At 48.3% G+C, this 19,636-nt stretch overlaps 1 protein-coding gene across 1 annotated transcript in view; it reads left to right on the top strand.

Annotated features, from left to right (window-relative positions):
• THOC2 (THO complex 2) overlaps window positions 1-19,636 on the top strand; it is a 780,683-nt gene that overhangs the window by 396,817 nt on the left and 364,230 nt on the right. Inside the window, exon 17 of the mRNA XM_029607862.1 lies at window positions 17,520-17,604. Within this exon, the coding sequence (XP_029463722.1) occupies window positions 17,520-17,604 (85 nt within the window). The remainder of the gene's footprint in view (window positions 1-17,519; window positions 17,605-19,636) is intronic.

Below are 19,636 nucleotides of genomic sequence, written 5' to 3'. Positions count from 1 at the left end.
CTCTGTTTTATTCTCCATTCCTTTCCTAATAATCCCTAGTATTCTGTTTGCTTTCTTAGCTGCTGCTGCACACTGAGCAGAAGATTTCAATGTATTATCAACTATTTATTATTTCTAGATCCTTTTCCTAATGTGGACCCTTGCATTGTGTAGCCATAATTTGGGTTACTCTTCCCTACGTGCATCAATTTGCATTTGTTCACATTAAATTTCATTTGTCATTTGCATGCCAGTCTCCCAGTTTTGCAAGGTCATCTTTCAATTTCTCACAATCCTCAAGTGATTTAACAACTTTGAATAATTTGGTGTCATAGGCAAATTTGATCACCTCACTCATTTTCCCATTTCTAGGTCATTTATAAATATATTAATAAACGGTGGTCCCAGTCAGATGCCTGGGGCACTCCCTATTCACCTCTCTCCATTGTTAAAAATTTACTATTTAGTTCTGTTTTCTATCTTTTAACCAGTTGCTAATACACAATAGAACACGGTCCCCTATTCCATGACTTTTTAATTTCCTATGAAGTCTCTCATGAGGGACTTTGTCAAATGCTTTCTGGGATAACCCTTTTCCCAATCTCACCTCTGCCTGTTTTAGGATACAGGGTTCCAAACCTTGAAATGCTCAGCACATTACCCACTGGAGATTCTCTGTATCAAGGGTAGCTGCTTCTTCTCTCAAGGTACCCCTTCCCCCAGCTGCCTGGTTTTTTATATGAGGCTTCCTTACAGCCCCTCAAGCCTTCTTGAGGGGCTGTAAGGAAAAAAAAATCTTAAGTTTCTGGGTGACCCACCGTGGTTAATCCCATAGTCCAATTCCCCGGAATGTCCACTTCACCAGCCTCTACTGGCATCTTGACTTCTTCAAGCTGAATTTCCAAGAACTCAATTTCCTTGCCAGTCCTGGTTTTCTTCATCTCTTCTTCTTGCTGATGGGTAGTGGGCCACTTTTCCCCAAATAGGTCTGGCTTCTTCATCTGCTGGACCTCTGGGCTCCTGACCTCCACTAGTGCTTCAGTATTGACCTCTTGTTCCAGCAACACCTTCCTGTGCCACACCTCCCACTCTTCAGAAAGTGGGAGGTGTGGCACAGGAAGAGTGCTGCCCTCCTGTTCACAACTGTGCATAGGACTCCTGTCCTTCTGGCTTTTTCTCTACTATCTGGTATCTGTTCCAGCAGATACCAGATGATAGAGTTTCTGGGCTTTCTGGCCCCTTGTTAGTGCCTCTCTCAGGCTCCTTGATAATGCCTCTCGCCGGCCACTTGGTACTGCCCCCTTTTCTCCCAAACTTCACTTTTTCTTCAATGTTCTTTTGCAATAGTGTTTCTTTGTGCACTGCTTAGAGCAAATGCTTTCTCAGCATTCTTCTCTTTCTTTCATGTACTTTTGCACTAAGGTTTCTCTGTGCAGTGCTTAGAGCAAAGCTTTCTTAAAAAAAAAAAATAAATAAAAAACTTTCTTCCTTCTCAGTGCAGACCATTTAACAACTCTCTTTTAAGACAGGAGGCTTGGACTCCTACCTGTGCAGTCGCTTAGTGCAGAAAATCACACTTCTCATACCATATGTCACAGAGCATGAGTGATCTATGATTGGCTAGAGGACAGAATTACAGTATGGACTCCAGTTTTCCTCTTGCACATCTTTATTCTTTGCACATAAAAAAGGGCATAAGATTGCTTCCTTGCAGTATAAAAGCAAAAGAACTTCAGTAGATCAGTTATTTTTAAGGAACTTCCTTCTCCTCCCTGTCTTGCTCTCCTCTGAATTTATGCTTTAATCCTGCTCAGAGGAGACACCTTGTACCCATAATGCCTTGCATTAAGATGGGCTGGGCCCAGACTGCTGGGTCGTCTATTAAGGTGTTCTGAGGATTTCTATAGGGCACTCTGTCACAGTGGTATTTTTAAAAACCTCCATGTCTGATGTAAACTCTTAATCTTTGTAGCTGTTCCTTTCAGTTTTTTCCTTACTATTTTCCTCATTTTATCATAATTATCTCTTTGAAAGTGAAATGCTGTCACAGTAGATTTCTTTAGAATTCTTCCTCCATTTAAGTCAGATTTGATCATGTGATCACTACCGCCAAGTGACCCCCAACACTATTACTTGTTGCACCAAATCCCGTGTTCCACTGAGGACTAGCTCTAAAATAGGTCTCCTTCTTGATGGTTCTTGTACCAGCTGCTCCATGAAGTCATTTATTTAATCTAGGATCTTTGTCCTGATATGACATTCACCAAGTAGAATTAGAGTAAATGGATAAAGTAGTATGGCATTAGTCTATTTATTTCTGTGCATTCAAGAGTATTAGTCCTCTTGAATGCATAGAAATAAATGTCAATAAATGGAAAATATAAGGTGATACCTTTTTATTGGATAAACAGTACAGTCCTTGATTAGCTTTCAGGAATTGTTAACTTTTGCAAGCTAGTCAAGAAATGTATTGTTAGTCTAATAAAAAATTATTGCCTTATATTTTGTGTGTGTTTGATCTGTATTTCAGTACAAATGGAGAAATTTATACATTTTTATGTGAGGTATATTTGGATTCAGCACATTAAATGTTTTTAAAATTATGATAGATTAATATAATCTTTGTGCCATTTTATATATATATATATATATATATTTCCTAGTGTGTAGCCAGATGGACTCAGGACCAATGGGTATTGTGCTCTCCTGATAGCAGATGGGAGACTGAGTCAGATTTCAAAGCTGACGTCAGCCTACATATACCCATGCAGCATGCTTAGCTCTTCAGTATTTCTCCGTCTCCCATAGCAGATGTGGACACTATCCAAAAGAGAATAGTGTAACATTTACAACTAAGAAGAGAGAAAATTTACCTGCTAAGAAGAGAGCCCCGCTTCTCCTGTGGTGAAACCTAACTGTCCCTCCCACAATCAAGACTTTTCCTGAGGTGACTTCGATATTCCTCAGAGGTGAGCCTTGGTCTGACTGCCGATTCCCGGCTTGGATTTAGCCCCCAGAGTGACTGAAAGGCAACGGGTGAAAATTCGAGTGCGGCGGTGAAGGTATTCCCCTCTCCCCCCGCATGCGGAGACCGCCTGGCACGCGACTGGTAAGCGCCAAGACCAGGTAAGGTAGAATCCTTTACTTCTAAGTCTCCAGTCTCCAAGGCTTAAATAGCCATACTGACCTTCCTCTGATGAGGTTTTAAATCGGGTTGAGCAGTTTCCCTCTGGCTAGGCCCCGATCCGGTGCGAGGGTCCACATTTTGCCACCGGGGTCGTTTGTGCCATTTTCCCTTCCTCGCTGTCTGTACACGTGGAGCAGGCCAGAAGCCCGAGGTGCCTAACTTGAGCGCGTCCGTAGGGATACACGCTTAACTGCGCACACATCTGAGTTGTGCGCAGAGTGGCGTGCACAACTAGGCCACACGCACAACTGCGCACATAACTGTGTCGCGCGCACAAAGCCCACCGCCTGCATGCAAAACTTGTGTGCACGTAGTGCGCATAACTTCTGCACTCTCGACTTGCACAACTAAGCACTTCCACGTGCATAACTCTCGCACGGGCAAGTTTTTAAGCTCTACACGTGCACAAACAATGGCACCACCATCCAAGAAGGCCAAGGGACCCTTCCTTTGCCCAGCCTGAATTAGAATCCCTCCTGTACTGGCAGTGTGAACAGAACCAGGGAGAACCAAATCAAGACCTCCCCCAGCCAAGAGAGGGATTCGGAACCACTGATGATGGCACCCCGAACCTAAGTATTTCCAACTCTGCGCCCCCACAGGAAAGTTCCTCCGGGGCTTCCACTACAATCCCTCCTGGTATCAACATGGACCCAGGAACCTTCTCCTGGGTGGAATTTTTTAAAGGGCTGTAAACCTTTGTCCAGGCGCAACCAGCTCTGGCTGTCCACTTGTCTCAAACTCTGCCGGAAGCACAGGCCCTTTCCAGCACCTCCCCAGGCTCTCGAGACATGCCTCTTCTAACCAAGAGCATCCTGGAAGGGGGATCCAGACACCTGAAATGAGGAAACAGACTCTCTGGAAGAGGGGGAAATCCCCCCCCCAGGGATGGAGCTATACCGAACCATGCTCAGATTCTTCCACAAGGATGAATTACCAGCCCTCGTGTCCCAAACTATGAAGACACTGGGTCTCCCAGGCACGGAACCTACATCGGAACCAAAAAAGAAACCCATATTGGTGTACCTCCGTAAAGCCTCATGCTATTTTTCTATGTTGGAGCCCATCAAGGAACTGATTGACCTGGAATGTATTGCTCCAGAGGCCATTTTTAAAGGGGGACTGGCACTAGAAGCCCTATACTCACTGGAACCCACGACCAAGGAACTTCTATGCTTCCCTAAAGTGGACTCTATGATCTGTGCAGTCTCAAAATGCACCACGATCCCTGTGGAGGGAGGAGCGGCACTGAAGGATGCCCAAGACAGAAAGCTGGAAGCCATCTTTAGGCAGTCCTTTGATATTTCAGCAATGACGCTACAAATTGCTTCCTACTGCACTTTGGTGGCACGTTCCTGTTTGATTCTCTCCAGAGACGCTACCACGCCCGGAGAAGCGATGGAACCTGCGGTCTCCTTTCTCACTGATGCTACCGCAGACCTTGTGTGCACATCATCCAGAGGTGTCGCCGCTGCAATGGCGGCAAGAAGACAATTATGGCTCCGAAATTGGTCAGCTGATGCGACTTCCAAAGCGAACCTCACAAAAATGCCTTTTAAAGGATTTATCCTGTTTGGGATCGAACTGGAGAAGTTAGCCAACAAATGGGGCGAATCTCCAGTACCCCGATTACCTGAAGACAGGAGCAAAAGAACATATCAGCGCTCCTCCCCCAGAAGAACCAAGGGTAGAGGATTGCAGTGTTTTAAATCTTACAAGGAACACACAGTCCCAAGTACCTCATTCTTCAGGAAGGTCTCAGAACAGGCACATTAAGAGAGGAGCAAGCTCAGGGGCAGGTTCCGGCCGTACCCCACAATGAGAAGATGCAGACTCATCCACAGGAAGAAGACACAGGGGGCAGACTTACCCTCTTCTAGCAAAGGTGGGTCGAGGTAACATCGGAAAAGTGGGTCCTAACTATCATTCGAGCGAGGTACTCCCTGAAATTCCAAAGCATCCCCCCAGACAAATTTATGAGATCACTTGCCACTCCCACTCCAAGAGACTGGCAGTGGAAACCACACTAGCAAGACTACTCAGCCTGAAGGCAATAGCTCCGGTGCCCACATCACAACAAAATTCTGGCCACTATTCCATCTATTTTATCGTTCCCAAGAAAGAAGGAACATTCCGGCCCATCCTGGACCTCAAGGCCGTCAACCATTACCCTACGCTCTGTTATAATGGTAGTACAACTGGGAGAATTCTTAACCCCCTGGACTTATCCGAAGCCTACCTTCACTTCCCGGTCCATCAGGACCACCAGCGCTTCCTGCGCTTTGCGATACTGGGAAATCATTACCAATTTCAAACACTACCCTTCGGACTAGCTACCGCTCCCAGAACCTTCACCAAAATTATGGTGGTAGTAGCAGCAGCACTGAGGAAAGGAGGAGTCCTGGTACATCCTTACTTGGACGATTGGCTGATCAGGGCAGAATCTCTGGAGGAGAGTCGCCACACAACCACCAGAGTCAAGAACCTTCTACAAGAGCTTGGGTGAGTCATGAACACAGTCAAGAGCTGCCTACAGCCCTCCCAGTCACTAGAATATCTGGGAGTCTGGTTCAATACGAAACAGGACAAGGTCTACCTTCCCCCTCCAAGGAGAAGGAAACTGATGGGTCAATTACAAAACTTGTTGAACTCTGCTCGCTCCAAGGTATGGGACTACCTTCAAGCCCTTGGCCTCATGACATAAATTCTAGAAGTTATTCCGTGGGCAAGGGCCCATGTGCGACCACTACTACGCTCCCTACTGTCACAATGGAATCCAGTGTCCCAGAACTACTCAATTCGCCTCCAGCTACCGACAGAGGTTCGGCATCAGCTTCAATGGTGGCTACAGGAAGAACACCTAAGCAGAGGCATAAACGTATCCTCACCGAACTGGATCTTGCTCACCACGGACGTGAGTCTGCGAGGGTGGGGAGCACACTGTCAGGAGCTAACAGCCCAGGGACAGTGGAACAAAGAAGAGGCGGCATGGAACATAAACCGCCTGGAAGCTCGAGCAGTCAGACTAGCCTGCCTATGATTCAGCCACAGACTCCGAGGCGAGTCTGTCAGTCATGTCGGACAATGCAACAACCGTTGCCTACACCAACCGCCAGGGAGGAACCAAGAGCCAGCAGGTGTCTCTGGAAATAGACCCTCTCATGTAGTGGGTGGAAACAAACCTGCAAGGGATTTCGGCCTCCCACATTGTGGGAAAAGAAAACATCTCAGCGGATTATCTCAACAGAGAGAGCCTAGAACCGGGGGAATGGTTGCTGGCGGACACAGCCTTCCAGATGATAGTGAATCAATGGGGCCCCCCAGCCATGGACCTCTTAGCAACTCGTTGCAATGTCCAAGACCCCAGTCTTGGTACCGCAGACGAGAACCACAATCTCAAGGAATCGACACGCTCTCATCCAGAACTGGCCAGAGGAAGACCTCCTGTATGCCTTACCATCCTGGCCACTACTGGGTAGGGTCATCCACAAGATAGAGTATCACAGGGGACTAGTCCTACTAGTCACCCCGGATTGGCCAAGAAGACCAAGGTACGTGGACATGCGAAGACTATTGGTGGGGAATCCTCTACGTCTGCCGCCATACAGGGACCTTCTTCAGCAGGGACCGATCTCCCATGAAGACCCGGCTCGATTCTCTCTTACGGTATGGCCCTTGAGAGGACTAACCTAAAGAAGCGCTGTTACTCTAAAGCCGTGATTGACACCCTGCTCCAAGCACACAAGTTCTCCACATCTCTGTTTTACATCCGAATCTGGAGAGTATTTGAGGCCTGGTGTGAAGACTGTGCCCTCCTTCTGAGGACAGCCAAGATTCCCACGATCCTAGAATTCCTACAGGACGGCATGCAGAAGGGGTTGTGTCTCAACTCCCTCAAGGTTCAAGTCGCTGCACTGGCCTGTTTCAGGTCCTATGTATCAGCTCATCCTGATGTGTCTCGCTTCCTGAAAGGAGTCAAACAACTCCAGCCACCACTAAAGTGGCCGGTTCCTCTATGGAACCTCAACCTAGTACTAGACTTCCTAGCAGGGGAGTCCTTCAGACCAACAAGCGGCCTGTCTCTACACCTCTTGACCTTAAAGACAGCATTCTTGATCGTAATATGCTCAGCTCGGCCCATCTCCGAACTTCAAGCATTATCCTGTCGAGAACCGTTCCTCAGGTTCACCCCAGGCACCATACAGCTGCGTACGGTACCATCGTTCCTTCCGAAAGTGGTTTCCCAGTTCTATATGAACCAGACCATATCCTTACCATCACCACATGAACACAGGGATTCGGAAGACTCTCGCCTCCTTCGCCACCTGAATGTTGGCAGAATCCTAGTCTGATACCTGAAGAGTTCGGAATCCTTGCGCAAAACTGATCACCTGTTCATTCTTCACAGCGGGAAGAAACCAAGGGGAAGTGGCATCATGGGCGACCATAGCCCGCTGCATCAAATAAGTAATTAATGCAGCCTACATAGAGGCAGGAAAACCACTACCTCTACAGGTCAAGGCGCATTCTACAAGGGCCTAGGCAGTCTCCTGGGCTGAAACCAGGCTGCTTTCGCCAGCCGAGATCTGTCAGGCGGTGACATGGTCCTCCCTAAACACCTTCTCCAGGTTCTACCGCCTGGATGTCCAGGCCAGGGAGGATACAGCCTTCGCAAGGGCAGCACTAAATGGGCCATGGGCAGCCTCCCACCCGGTAGGGGAGTAGCTTTTGTACATCCCATTGGTCCTGAGTCCATCTGGCTACACGTTAGGAAATGGAGAAATTACTTACCTGATAATTTTGTTTTCCTTAGTGTAGAAAATGAACTTAGCATCCGCCCACGGCTACTCCAGAATGAGAACCTTGGATATCAAATCTCGAGACTGTACGGGTAAGCCATGGCCTACCTCTATTTTAAGACACCCGCAGTTACCTAGGTGTTGACGTTTATTGTTTCAGCGCACCGGCGGTCTCCAGTGCCAAAAGGTTCTTATATATATAATCAGTTGAACCAGTTCAAGATTAATCAAGCATATTCAAGTGTAATCAAGTATTTCCTAGTGTTTAGCAGATGGACTTGGGACCAATGAGTATAGTGTACTCCTGATAGCAGTTGGAGATGGATCGGATTTCAATCTGACGTCAGCCCTAGTACATATACCCCTGAAGGAAGTGCAGCTCTTCAGTATTTTCCGTCTCCATAGCAGGGACTCTATGCACGCTCGCATAGCGTTAGAGTAAATTTACCAAAGAAAACCAAAATAAGAAGAAATCTTACCTCTACAGACGAGCCCCGCTCTCCTGCAGTGACACCCTTTGGGTCCCTCCCCCAGTTGAGAATTACTGAGGTGATTTCCGCAATCTCTCAGAGGTAAGCCTCGGGCCAGCGGCCGACCCTCGGCGGGGACCTAGCTCCCAACATCGGGTGAGGCTGAGAGGCACTGGACGCAACTTCGAGCGCGGCGGTGAAGGTATTTTCCCTCTCCCCCCGCAGCTGGAGACCGCCCGGAACGAGACCGGTAAGTGCCGAGACAAGGTAAGGTTGAAATCTATTTAAAAGTCTCCGGTCTCCGAAGCTCGAGGAGTCGCACAGGTCGCCAGCCGGCACCAGTGCCACCGGGTTGATCTGCCCTAGCAAGGTTAGACCCGGTCAGATCAGAGTGTCCTCCCACGTGGAGACCCTCCAAGGTGGTCACCATATTGTCCGCGTGGTCGGCGTCACCATTTTGATCTGTTCGCTGCCCTGTCTGCCGTTCCAATCCGTGTGCACAGAGGCGAGCCGTGCGCACAACGTCACGCACCCAAGTACCGTGCGCACAAGTGATGCGCATAGCCACGCGCTTACTGTGCCGGGCGCATAACTTCGATCTGCGCGCATATCTCCCTGAGCGGGCACCAAACCTACGCGCACAACTTCGACGCACCGGAGCGCAAAACTGTATTTTATGCGCACAAGCCATGGCACCACCGGAAAAGAAACTCAAGGCTCTCAGGGCCTTTGCCCAGCATGCCACATTAGAGCTGCACAGCAGGAGGAGACCATGGCCCTGTGTATATACAGTGCGAAGAGGCCCTAGGGGGATCCAACTCATGGCCCTCCCCAGCCGGTACCGGGTTTCAGCCTCTCGAACAGTACGCCGGACCTAGCATTGCACAGCAGGACCCCCCTCAAATAGGGCTCTCCAGGGACACGGCGCCCCTTAGTCTAGACCCAGCATCTATCTCCTGGGTGGAATTCTTCAAAGGTCTGCGTACCTTTGTCCACATGCAGCCAGGGCCTCCTATAATACGGTCACAAGCTCCACCAGAGGACCTCTACATCCCGGGACCCTCTATGCCCAGGGAAGTGATCCCACCGCCCAGAAGCCCCACTTTCGGGGACACGGACAACTCGGATGAGGATTCAGAACCCCTGGAGGAAGGGGAACTCTGTCCGGGGACAGAGCCCCACCGAACCATGAGACGCTTCTTCACCAAAGACGAGCTTCCAGACTTGGTCACACACAGCTTAAAAGAACTTTCTATCCTGGGCACAAGTGCCTCGGGGGAACCTAAGACGAACCCCCTACTAGAGGGAATCCGTCAGACCTCCCGTCATTTCCCACTATTACAAGCTGTCCAGCAACTAATTCACTTGGAATGGGATGCCTCGGAAACTACGTTCAAAGGGGGGAGGGCTCTGGCAGCCATGTACCCTCTGGACCCAGCCACCAAAGATCTCCTGGCATGTCCGAAAGTGGATGCCATGGTCTGCGTGGTTTTGAAGTGCACTACTATCCCTCTGGAGGGAGGAGCAGCACTCAAGGATGCTCAAGACAGATGTCTGGAATCTATCCTCGAACAGTCCTTTGACGTCTCCGCTATGTCTTTGCAGATCATGGCCTGCTGTGCCATGGTGACACGCGCCTGCTTATCACAGACCAGGAACAACACTCCTGGGGAGGCCCTGGAACCAGCAGTATCATTCCTCGCGGACGCCGCTTTTGATCTGGTGCGCACCGCAGCTAGAGGGGTTTCATCCGCCATGGCAGCCAGAAGACAACTCTGGCTCCGAAACTGGTCGGCCGACGCATCCTCCAAAACAAGACTCACAAGGATGCCTTTTAAGGGAACACTCCTGTTCGGAAGCGAACTAGAGAAACTAGCCAACAAATGGGGCGAGTCCCCACTGCCGCGGCTACCGGAGGACAGGAGTAAGAGAAACCAGCGATCCTTCCTCTGAACCTCCAGGGGCAGAGGATCAGAGCGCTTCAACCCATATTAGAAGCATATTGTAAAATTGGGCAGCTCACCGCCACTAGGGATAGAGCCTTCTCCATTGCGGGCCCTACCCTCTGGAATTCCCTACCCGTCAAACTCCGCTTAGAACCGTCCCTGAGCCATTTCAAAAAAGGAATCAAGACATGGCTCTTTAAACAAGCATACCCTAATTCCACCCAATCCTAACTGATGTTTTTCCATGACTCACCTCAATCCCAACCTAGCCTATATCCTTTTACCTGATCCTTATCTACCACCCCAGAACCCTCCCCATTCCCCCCCTTTCCCCCTACCCCCACACCCCCCCCCTGCAACCATCCCTGTGTATCAAGTGCACATGCCCCGTTTTACTGTAAATAAGTTCCATATGCTAAATGTATCAAGTGCACATGCCATGTAACATTGTATATTAGTTCATTTGCATATCTAATCCTAATCGAATGCAAATAGTTGTATCGCTGCTTGTTAACTATCCTCTCTTATACTTGTGTATTCACCCAGTTATCCCCTCCCCTGTTCATTGTAATTTCCTTTCCTCCTCAGTTTTTTGTAAACCGACATGATGTGTCCTACGAATGCCGGTATAAAAAAGTTTTTTAAATAAATAAAATAAATAGAAGCACATATCAAGCGGCCCGCCCCACAGGCCAAAGCTAGTCCTTTCGGAACAAGCACAACAAAAGGGGAGCCATCTCGGGCCCAGGTCCCAGCCGCACCCCACAATGAAAATCTGCCTACCCATCCAAAAGAAGAAGCCATAGGGGCAGACTTACCGTATTCTATCAAAGATGGGTCATGATAACTTAAGACAAGTGGGTCCTAGCCATCATTCGAGAGGGATATTACCTGGATTTCCACCACCTCCCTCCGGACAAGTTTGTGGAATCCCCCTGCCATGACCCTTCCAAGAGGATGGCAGTGGAAGCTACACTGACCAGATTGCTAGCCTTAGAGCTATAACACCGGTGCCTCCACAACAAATAAATACTGGACATTATTCCATCTATTTTATCATCCCCAAGAAAGAAGGAACGTTCAGAGACCCATCCTGGACCTCAAGGCTGACAACCGTCACCTGAAGATTCCTCGCTTCCGCATGCAAACCCTACGCTCGGTAATAAGGGCGATACAACCGGGAGAGTTCCTTACATCCCTGGATCTTGTCGGAAGCCTACCTACACATTCCGATCCATCAAGAGCATGTGTTTTCTACGCTTCTCGATCCTGGACCGTCACTACCAGTTCCGGGCACTACCATTCGGGTTAGCCACTGCACCCCAGACATTCACCAAGATCATAGTGGTGGTGGCGGTAGCAACACTGAGGAAGGAAGGAATCTGCGTACACCCTTATCTAGACGATTGGCTGATCAGGACGAAATCCCCAGAGGAAGGCCAACAGGCAACCAACAGAGTCAAAACTCCACTGGAAAGCCTCGGTTGGGTGGTCAACACAAACTAGAGCTGTCTGCAGCCTTCCCAATCTCTAGAATCCTTGGGAGTCCAGTTCGACACCAAACAAGACAAAGTCATCCTGACACCGACAAGGAGATCAAAACCAGTTATGAACCCTATTGAGTGAACCTCGCCCCACAGCATGGGATTACCTACAAGTCCTCGGCCTCATGGCATCCACACTGGAAGTAGTGCCATGGGCACGAGCTCACATGAGACCCCTACAACGCTCACTACTATCACGATGGAATCCACTGTCCCTGAACTACACCGTACGTCTTCAGCTCCCGGACAGAGTGTGGGCCCAACTATGATGGTGGCTACAAGAAGGCCATCTGAGCCAGGGAACGAGACTATCCTCACCAACCTGGATCCTACTCACCACGGATGCCAGCCTACGAGGATGGGGAGCACACTGCCAGGAACTAACCGCCCAAGGGCAATGGAACAAAGAAGAGTCGGGATGGAACATCAATCGCCTAGAAGCCCGGGCAGTCAGACTAGCCTGCCTATGGTTTGGTGATAGACTCCGAGACAAAGCGGTCGGAGTAATGTCTGACAATGCCTCAACAGTGGCCTTCATCAACCGTCAGGGAGGAACCAGAAGCCAACAGGTGTCTCTGGAAATAGATCTCCTAATGTCATGGGCGGAAGCGAATCTTCAGGAGATCCCGGCCGTCCACATCGTCAGGAAAGACAACGTCGCTGCGGATTACCTCAGCAGAGAAAGTCTAGACCGAGGAGAATGGAAGCTGTTGACCACAGCATTCCAACTGATAGTAAACCACTGGGGAGCACCAACCATGGACCTCCTGGCAAACCGGTCCAACAATCAAGTGCACAGTTTCTTCAGCCGCAGGCGGGAACCCCTGTCTCAGGAAATTGATAATCCTGGTACAGACCTGACCACACGAGACTCTGTTATACGCCTTCCTGCCGTGACCCCTATTGGGCGCAATCATCCACAAGATAGAACACCACAGGGGACCAGTACTTCTAGTGGCCCCAGACTGGCTAAGAAGACCATGGTACGCAGACATGCGAAAACTGCTGACAGGGAGCCCCCTTCCACTACCTCCACACAGAGACCTGCTCCAACAGGGACCGATCCTCCACGAGGATCCAACTCAATTCTCTCTTACGGTCTGGCCATTGAGAGGACGTGCCTGAGGAAGAGCAGATACTCAGGGGCAGTAATTGACACCCTACTCCGAGCACGCAAGTTCTCCACATCCCTAACATACATAAGGATTTGGAGAGTATTCGAAGCCTGGTGCGAGGACCGCGACATCATACCATGCTCAGTCAAAATTCCTGTGATTTTGGAATTCCTGCAGAACGGCCTGCAGAAGGGATTGTCTCTCAACTCCATCAAGGTACAGAGGTGGCTTCATTGTCAGGCTACGGAACCAAGAGCGAGAACGGCAGCATAGCCTCTCACCTGGATGTCTCCTGCTTTCTGAAAGGAGTCAAGCAGATCCGACCACCCTAAAGTGGCCGGTGCTTCTTTGGAACCTCAACCTGGTCCTAGATTTCCTAGCAGGAACCTCCTTCAGACCTCTCCGCGGCCTGTCTCTCCATTAACATTGAATTCAGCCTTCCTGCTTGGCAGTCTATCTGAGTATATCTGAGCTACAAGCACTGTCCTGCCGAGAGCAGTTCCTCAGACTCACCCCGGGAACCATCCAGTTACGCACAGTTCAATTGTTCCTCCCCAAAGTGGAGTCTCACTTCCATCTCAACCAAACCATCTCGCTACCATCGCCAGATGAGCATAAGAATTTGGAAGAGGCTTGAAGTCTACGCCATCTCAACGTCAGCAGACTCCTAGTCCGATACCTGGAAAGGTCGGAATCCATACGAAAGACAGACCATCTATTCATCCTTCACAGCGGGAAGAAGCAAGGAGAAGCATATTCGTGAGCAACCATAGCCTGCTGGATCAAAGAAGTCATCAAGGCGGCCTACGTAGAAGCAGGCAAGCCAGTGCCTTTACAAGTCAAGGCCCATTCTACTAGAGACCAGGCAGTGTCCTGGGTGGAAACCAAGATGCTGTCACCCACCGAAATCTGCAGGGCGGCGACATGGTCCTACATCCACACCGTCTCCAGGTTTTACCGCCTGGATGTTCAGGCTCGGGAGGACACAGCATTTGCAAGGGCAGTACTAAGTGGGTCACGGGCAGCCTCCCACCCAGTTCGGGAATAGTTTTATACATCCCATTGATCCTGAGTCCATCTGCTACACACTAGGAAATGGAGAAATTACTTACCTGATAATATCGTTTTCCTTAGTGTAGACAGATGGACTCAGCATCCCACCCACGGCTGCTGTTACTCATGGAATTCTCGGGTGACCTCCCCGAGAGCGAGTGATTCACGGGTAAGCCATGCTTTCCTTCAGCTAGGATACCCATCCTACCGGGTGTCGACGTTTCTCGGTTGAAAGCACTGGCGGTCTCCAGCTATAACCAATTCAACCGGTTCAAATTAATTAAGTTAACCAAGTTATAAAGTTAAAAAAGTTATTCAAATTATTCAGTCATACATATATCCACAATGCTTTTCGAGGAGAATACTGAAGAGTTGTACTTCCTGCAGGGGTATATGTACTAGGGCTGACGTCAGATTAAATCTGATCCGTCTCCAACTGCTAACAGGAGTACACTATACCCATTGGTCCTGAGTCTCTCTGTCTACACTAAGGAAAACAAAATTATCAGGTAAGTAATTTCTCCATTAAGCAACATATATCCACACTGGCTTTTCGAAGAGAATACTGAAGAGCTAAGCATGCTGCACGGGTATACGTAGGCTGATGTCAGCTTTGAAATCTGACTCTGTCTCTAACTGCTGTCAGGAGAGCACAATACCCATTGGTCCTGAGTCTATCTACACTAAGGAAAACGAAATTATCAGGTAATTTCTCTATTTTTTTTTTTTTTTACAAAACAAGTTTTGTTTAGACTAAGCATATTTTAATAAGAATCTTTAATTTTTATTTAAAAAAGATTTTTTGTACCTGAAAATGCTCATCAGGCACTATTCAGAAGAGATGCTTTATCATTGAATTAACCGAATAAAAGTAGGCCTATATTTAATTACGTTTTCGATTGTTATGCCTCCCTCTTCCAAAAAAGGTCCCTTTGCTGGTCAGTTGATATCTTGATGTGCTACAGATGTACTATTGAAAATGTGTTGATTCTGGCCAGTCCTGGATTTGATTCTCTACTTCGGTATTACATTCTCTGGGTGGACTGGGGTTGCAACAGTGACAACTAGTGGCTGTACTTAGGTCCTATTATTGCAGGGGTCCAGAAGAAGCCCTGGTGCATGGCCCCTGGCCGAGGAATGTCACTGCAACGCCTGGACTAAATGTAAACTGGGAAGAGAGATAATATAGGGAGAAGAATCCTCTGGAGCTGTGACTGAAGAGTCCTCGTGCCAGGTTCCAGTCCTGGTTCTGATTGAACTGGAAGTAGAAAGGAGCAGGAGAAAACTGTTTGTTCTGAGTATAAAATATCTGTTCCACATGACCACATCTTGCCTGTTGTACATTAATTGAAATATGTATGGATATTCCAGTGTTAGAAAGAAGTGATATTTGAACATAAAGTACATTCTGGAGATTTTTGTCTGTAAAATTGCTGTCTGTCCATGGAGAGCACTTTAGCTAGCTAGCTCTAAAACTGGCCAGTTGAAGTGCCGGTGTAAGGCAGAAACATATTGCAAAACCAACCATTGTTCAGTTTAGGAGACTGATGCTTAGTACTTATAACCATAGGAGTATAATGAGACTGGGGTTGTTCATTGCTGGAGATGACAGGGTTTAGATGGAATTAACAATCAACCACATTAAACTGAACACATGCCCTGCTTTAAATCAAAGTACAAATGTATTGAATGCGTGTGTCTGTATATGTATATGTTGTTTTTTTAATTCCAGCTATTTTCTTTAATTTTCAGTTTGCCAGACTTCCAATTGAATAATCATTCTAAAGCAAAGATTAATAATAAAATACTAAATTTTTCTTTTTGGGCAGTTCCAAACAGGTGGAAGAAACAGTTAAAACATTTCACCAGAAATACTACCTTTAAAGCAAAAGAAATGAAATTTGTTATTTTAAGAACCTTTGTATTCCTCTTCCTGCGTGCAGCAAGACTGTTAAAGCCGTGCATCTGTTGATAAATTACTGGAGACTGCAGAGCTGTAGTAATGTAATGTGATCAGTGAAGCAGAAATGATGCCTGTATATTTGTGCGAGTTATCAACTAGAGACTTGAAAAGCAGAAAATGCCACACCGATAAATGAAATGGCTTCTATCACAGATTTATATGTGCAGATGAATTTATTTATACTGAAAAGTTTATTTTACAGTACAGACTAATGATCAAAATTACTACTCCAGTTGAAGAATTCTTATATCTTCCTCCTTTTAGTTTATCAGTTGTAATAGTAGTAAAATACTAACTCTGTATCCAGGTTATTTATTCAAGTGGGTTTATATTAACAGCATAACTACTATCATTCTTCTTTTGAGATCTATGCTTTCTTCTCTGCAAGTCATAGTGTTGTGTCTGTGGACTCTTGGGCTAAGGCGAGATTGACTCTATCTGCAGGGAGGAGCCCTGCAGGTTCTCACTGTCAGCAAGTGGACCCAGGCAAAGCAGAGACCAGAGAGGACCTTCACCTTTACCAGCCCATATTCCCCTCAGGTTGAGCCTTTGGGTGCTGGGACTGGGGTCTTACTGATGACTGGAGACATGGCCCGAGACCAGGCGAAGGTTGTAGGCCGGCAGCGAGTAGATGTGTCAGGGTCCGGGCAGCGGTCAGGCATATCCAGAATCTAGGCAGGGGTCAAACCAAGTATCCGTCCGAGGAAGAGCAATGGATAGGGCTGAGGCAGACAAGTAAGGTGGGGGGAACAGGCCGGGCAGTCGAGGACTGAGGCAGGTAGAGATGAAGGCTGGAACGGGCTGGGGAAGCAACATGCACTCACCCGATAGCTGGACCTGTTGCTGAGGCAAGTTGCATCTGGGGAGCTGCTCCTATATAGGGCAGTGCTGATGATGTCATCTCTAGGGGGCCGCAGGGACTTTCCTGCCACGATCTAAGGAGCAGTGTGGCGCATTGCAGTCAGCAGCATCTTGCCACATGGTGATCTGGCAGCGTCTCGCTATGTCAGAGAGCGGCATTCTGCTGCAAGGTGAGCTGGCATTGTTTCGCTGCGTCGGGAAGTGGCGTGGCAGACTCAGGCCCCAGAAGTGAGGGCAGCGGTTCATGGGATTAGCCTGTGGACCGCCAAACACAAATTCTAAATAGCATGTACCATTAAAACTTGTAAGAGGTCCATTCCAAAGCTGTGCTCGATAACTTGAATTATGCATTTTATATGTTCAATAAATGTACAGAATATCCTTTCCCTTTGAACAATTTTGTTCTTCCTTTTGGAAGGTTTGCTTTTATACATTCATAATTGGACGTTTGTTTTTCTTGTATTGGCTTTTTCTATGGTTGATGATTATCTTCTTGTATTTATTTTCCGTGATGCATATTACAGCAATGATTGTATGAGTTCTCATCACAGTCATGTGGAGGAGTTATTCCAGATATACTGATTTTTTTTCTTTCTTTGCAGGCGTCTAACCAGGGAAAATGTGAAACCTTCTGGAAGACAGATTGGAAAGCTAAGTCATAGCAATCCAACGATACTATTTGATTATGTACGTTTGCCCCCCCCCCCCCCCCCCCCAAAAAAAAACACACACACCATCTCAAACATAAGAGAAACAGAATAATTTGCATGCAAGCTTAACATTTTTTCCTGGTAGCTATAATTGTTCCATAACACTGAAAAGATGACTTGCAGAAATAAGGTGATGGAGCTTTAGTGACCCACTTGGCATTCATATACGAATATTTGTATGCACTTGCCTCTAATAGGAATTCTGTGTAATAATAAATGGTCTCTAATTTTAATGCATTACTATGATTTATGTTTTCCTGTTTTTTTTGTACTTGATGCATTAAAGCAAAATCAACCTTTTGATATGGTTTGTGCAAACCCTTAGCATGATGCTTTTCCTGTCGTGTAGCCAGATGGACTCAGAACAAGTGGGTATAGTGTGCTAGTGCTAGCAGTTGGAGACGGATCTGACGTCAGCACGGGTACATATACCCTCACAGGAAGTGAAGCTCTTCAGTAATTTCTGTCTCCAAAGCAGTTTGGAGAGCCTGCACGCTTGCTGAGCGTGTTTCCAATCTACTTTCTATTTTCTACTTTCTACTTACGAAACGTCTACAGAAGCATCGAGCCCCGCACTCCTGCGGTGATACCATTCGGTCCCTCCCCCAGTTGAGTTTCCCGGGGTGATTTCCGCGATCCCTCGGAGGTTTAGGCCTCGGTCCGGTGGCCGAATCGCGGCAGGGACCAAGCCCTCGAGCAGGAAAGGCTTGGGTTGAGCTAAGAGGCGCCTCTGTCCCGGCGTGGACTTGGGAGGCAGCGGGTGCATTCCTCAAGCGCGGCGGTGAAGGTATTTCCCCTCTCCCCCCGCAGCCGGAGACCGCCCGGGTTTCAGCCGGGAAGCGCCGAGGATCAGGTAAGGCGCACAACTTTTACTTTGGTCTCCGAAGTTCGAGGATTGGCGGCGTTGCCTGTATGCGGCATGCCGCGGAGGTCGCCATTTTGTTGGCCCTGTTCAGGTATTGAGCGCCCATGATAGGCGCCTGCATCGTATTGAGCGCTTCTTTTTGTGCATATGGTTGAGCATATATTGTATTGAGCGTATATTGCTGACCGCATATTGTGTTTAGCGTATATAGCTGACCGCATATTATTGAGCGCATATTGTGTTTAGCGTATATTGCTGACCGCTTACTATTGAGCGCATATAGTATTAAGCGTATATAGCTGTCGCTTATTATTGCTCGCATATTGTTGAGCGCATATTATATTACGCGCTTGTTGTATTAAGCGCATACTGCTGCTGCATATTATTCAGCGCATATTCTTCAGAGCGCCATGGAACAATCAAATGCCCCGGTGTCCCCGGTGGCGGCCCCTCCTGATTCCGGCATGAAAGCTCTCGGCCTCTGCTCAGCATGCCAGCCCAGAGCCACGCACAGTGAGGAGCCAGATTCTCTTTGTGCCCAATATGAGGAGGCAGTGGGAGCCTCGGGCCAGGACCAGTCTCAACCACGGTTCGTTGACAGTTCCCCAGGGGCCACCCCGGATCTCGCAGGCAGTCTCGAACAACCTGGGATCCCGGGGGACCTGGTACCCCGACAGCTGGAGACCACCTCCATTTCCTGGGTGGATCTCTTTAAGGGGATCCATGCCTTTGTACAGATGCAATCAGCTTCCTGTCCAGGCCCTGCTGTTACTGTGGCTGCTGCTCCTGTTGCTGCTCCAGTGGACCCTGCCCCTGGACCTTCGCGCCCTTATCGTGGGCAAGCACACCCGCCTCCGGGCAGTCCGGTACAGGCGGACCCTGATATCTCGGAGACTGAATCAGAACCCTCCGAGGAGGGGGAACTTCCCTCGGGGATGGAGCCATATCGAACCATGAGGCGGTTCTTTCCCAAGGAAGATCTCTCCGACCTAATATCTCAGTGCCTGGCGGAGTTGGATATTACAGACCCCAGCACTACGGTGCCATCTACGCAGAACCCCCTGCTGGAAGGTCTTCGCCCTACAGCCCGCCATTTTCCCTTCTTGCAAGCCGCACAGCAATTGATAGATCTGGAATGGGCTGC

The sequence above is a fragment of the Rhinatrema bivittatum genome, chromosome 6 (assembly GCF_901001135.1).
Source record: "Rhinatrema bivittatum chromosome 6, aRhiBiv1.1, whole genome shotgun sequence".
NCBI lineage: Eukaryota > Metazoa > Chordata > Amphibia > Gymnophiona > Rhinatrematidae > Rhinatrema > Rhinatrema bivittatum.
The sequence above is the reverse complement of the archived record's forward strand: the minus strand, read 5'-3'. Positions and strand labels throughout refer to the sequence as shown.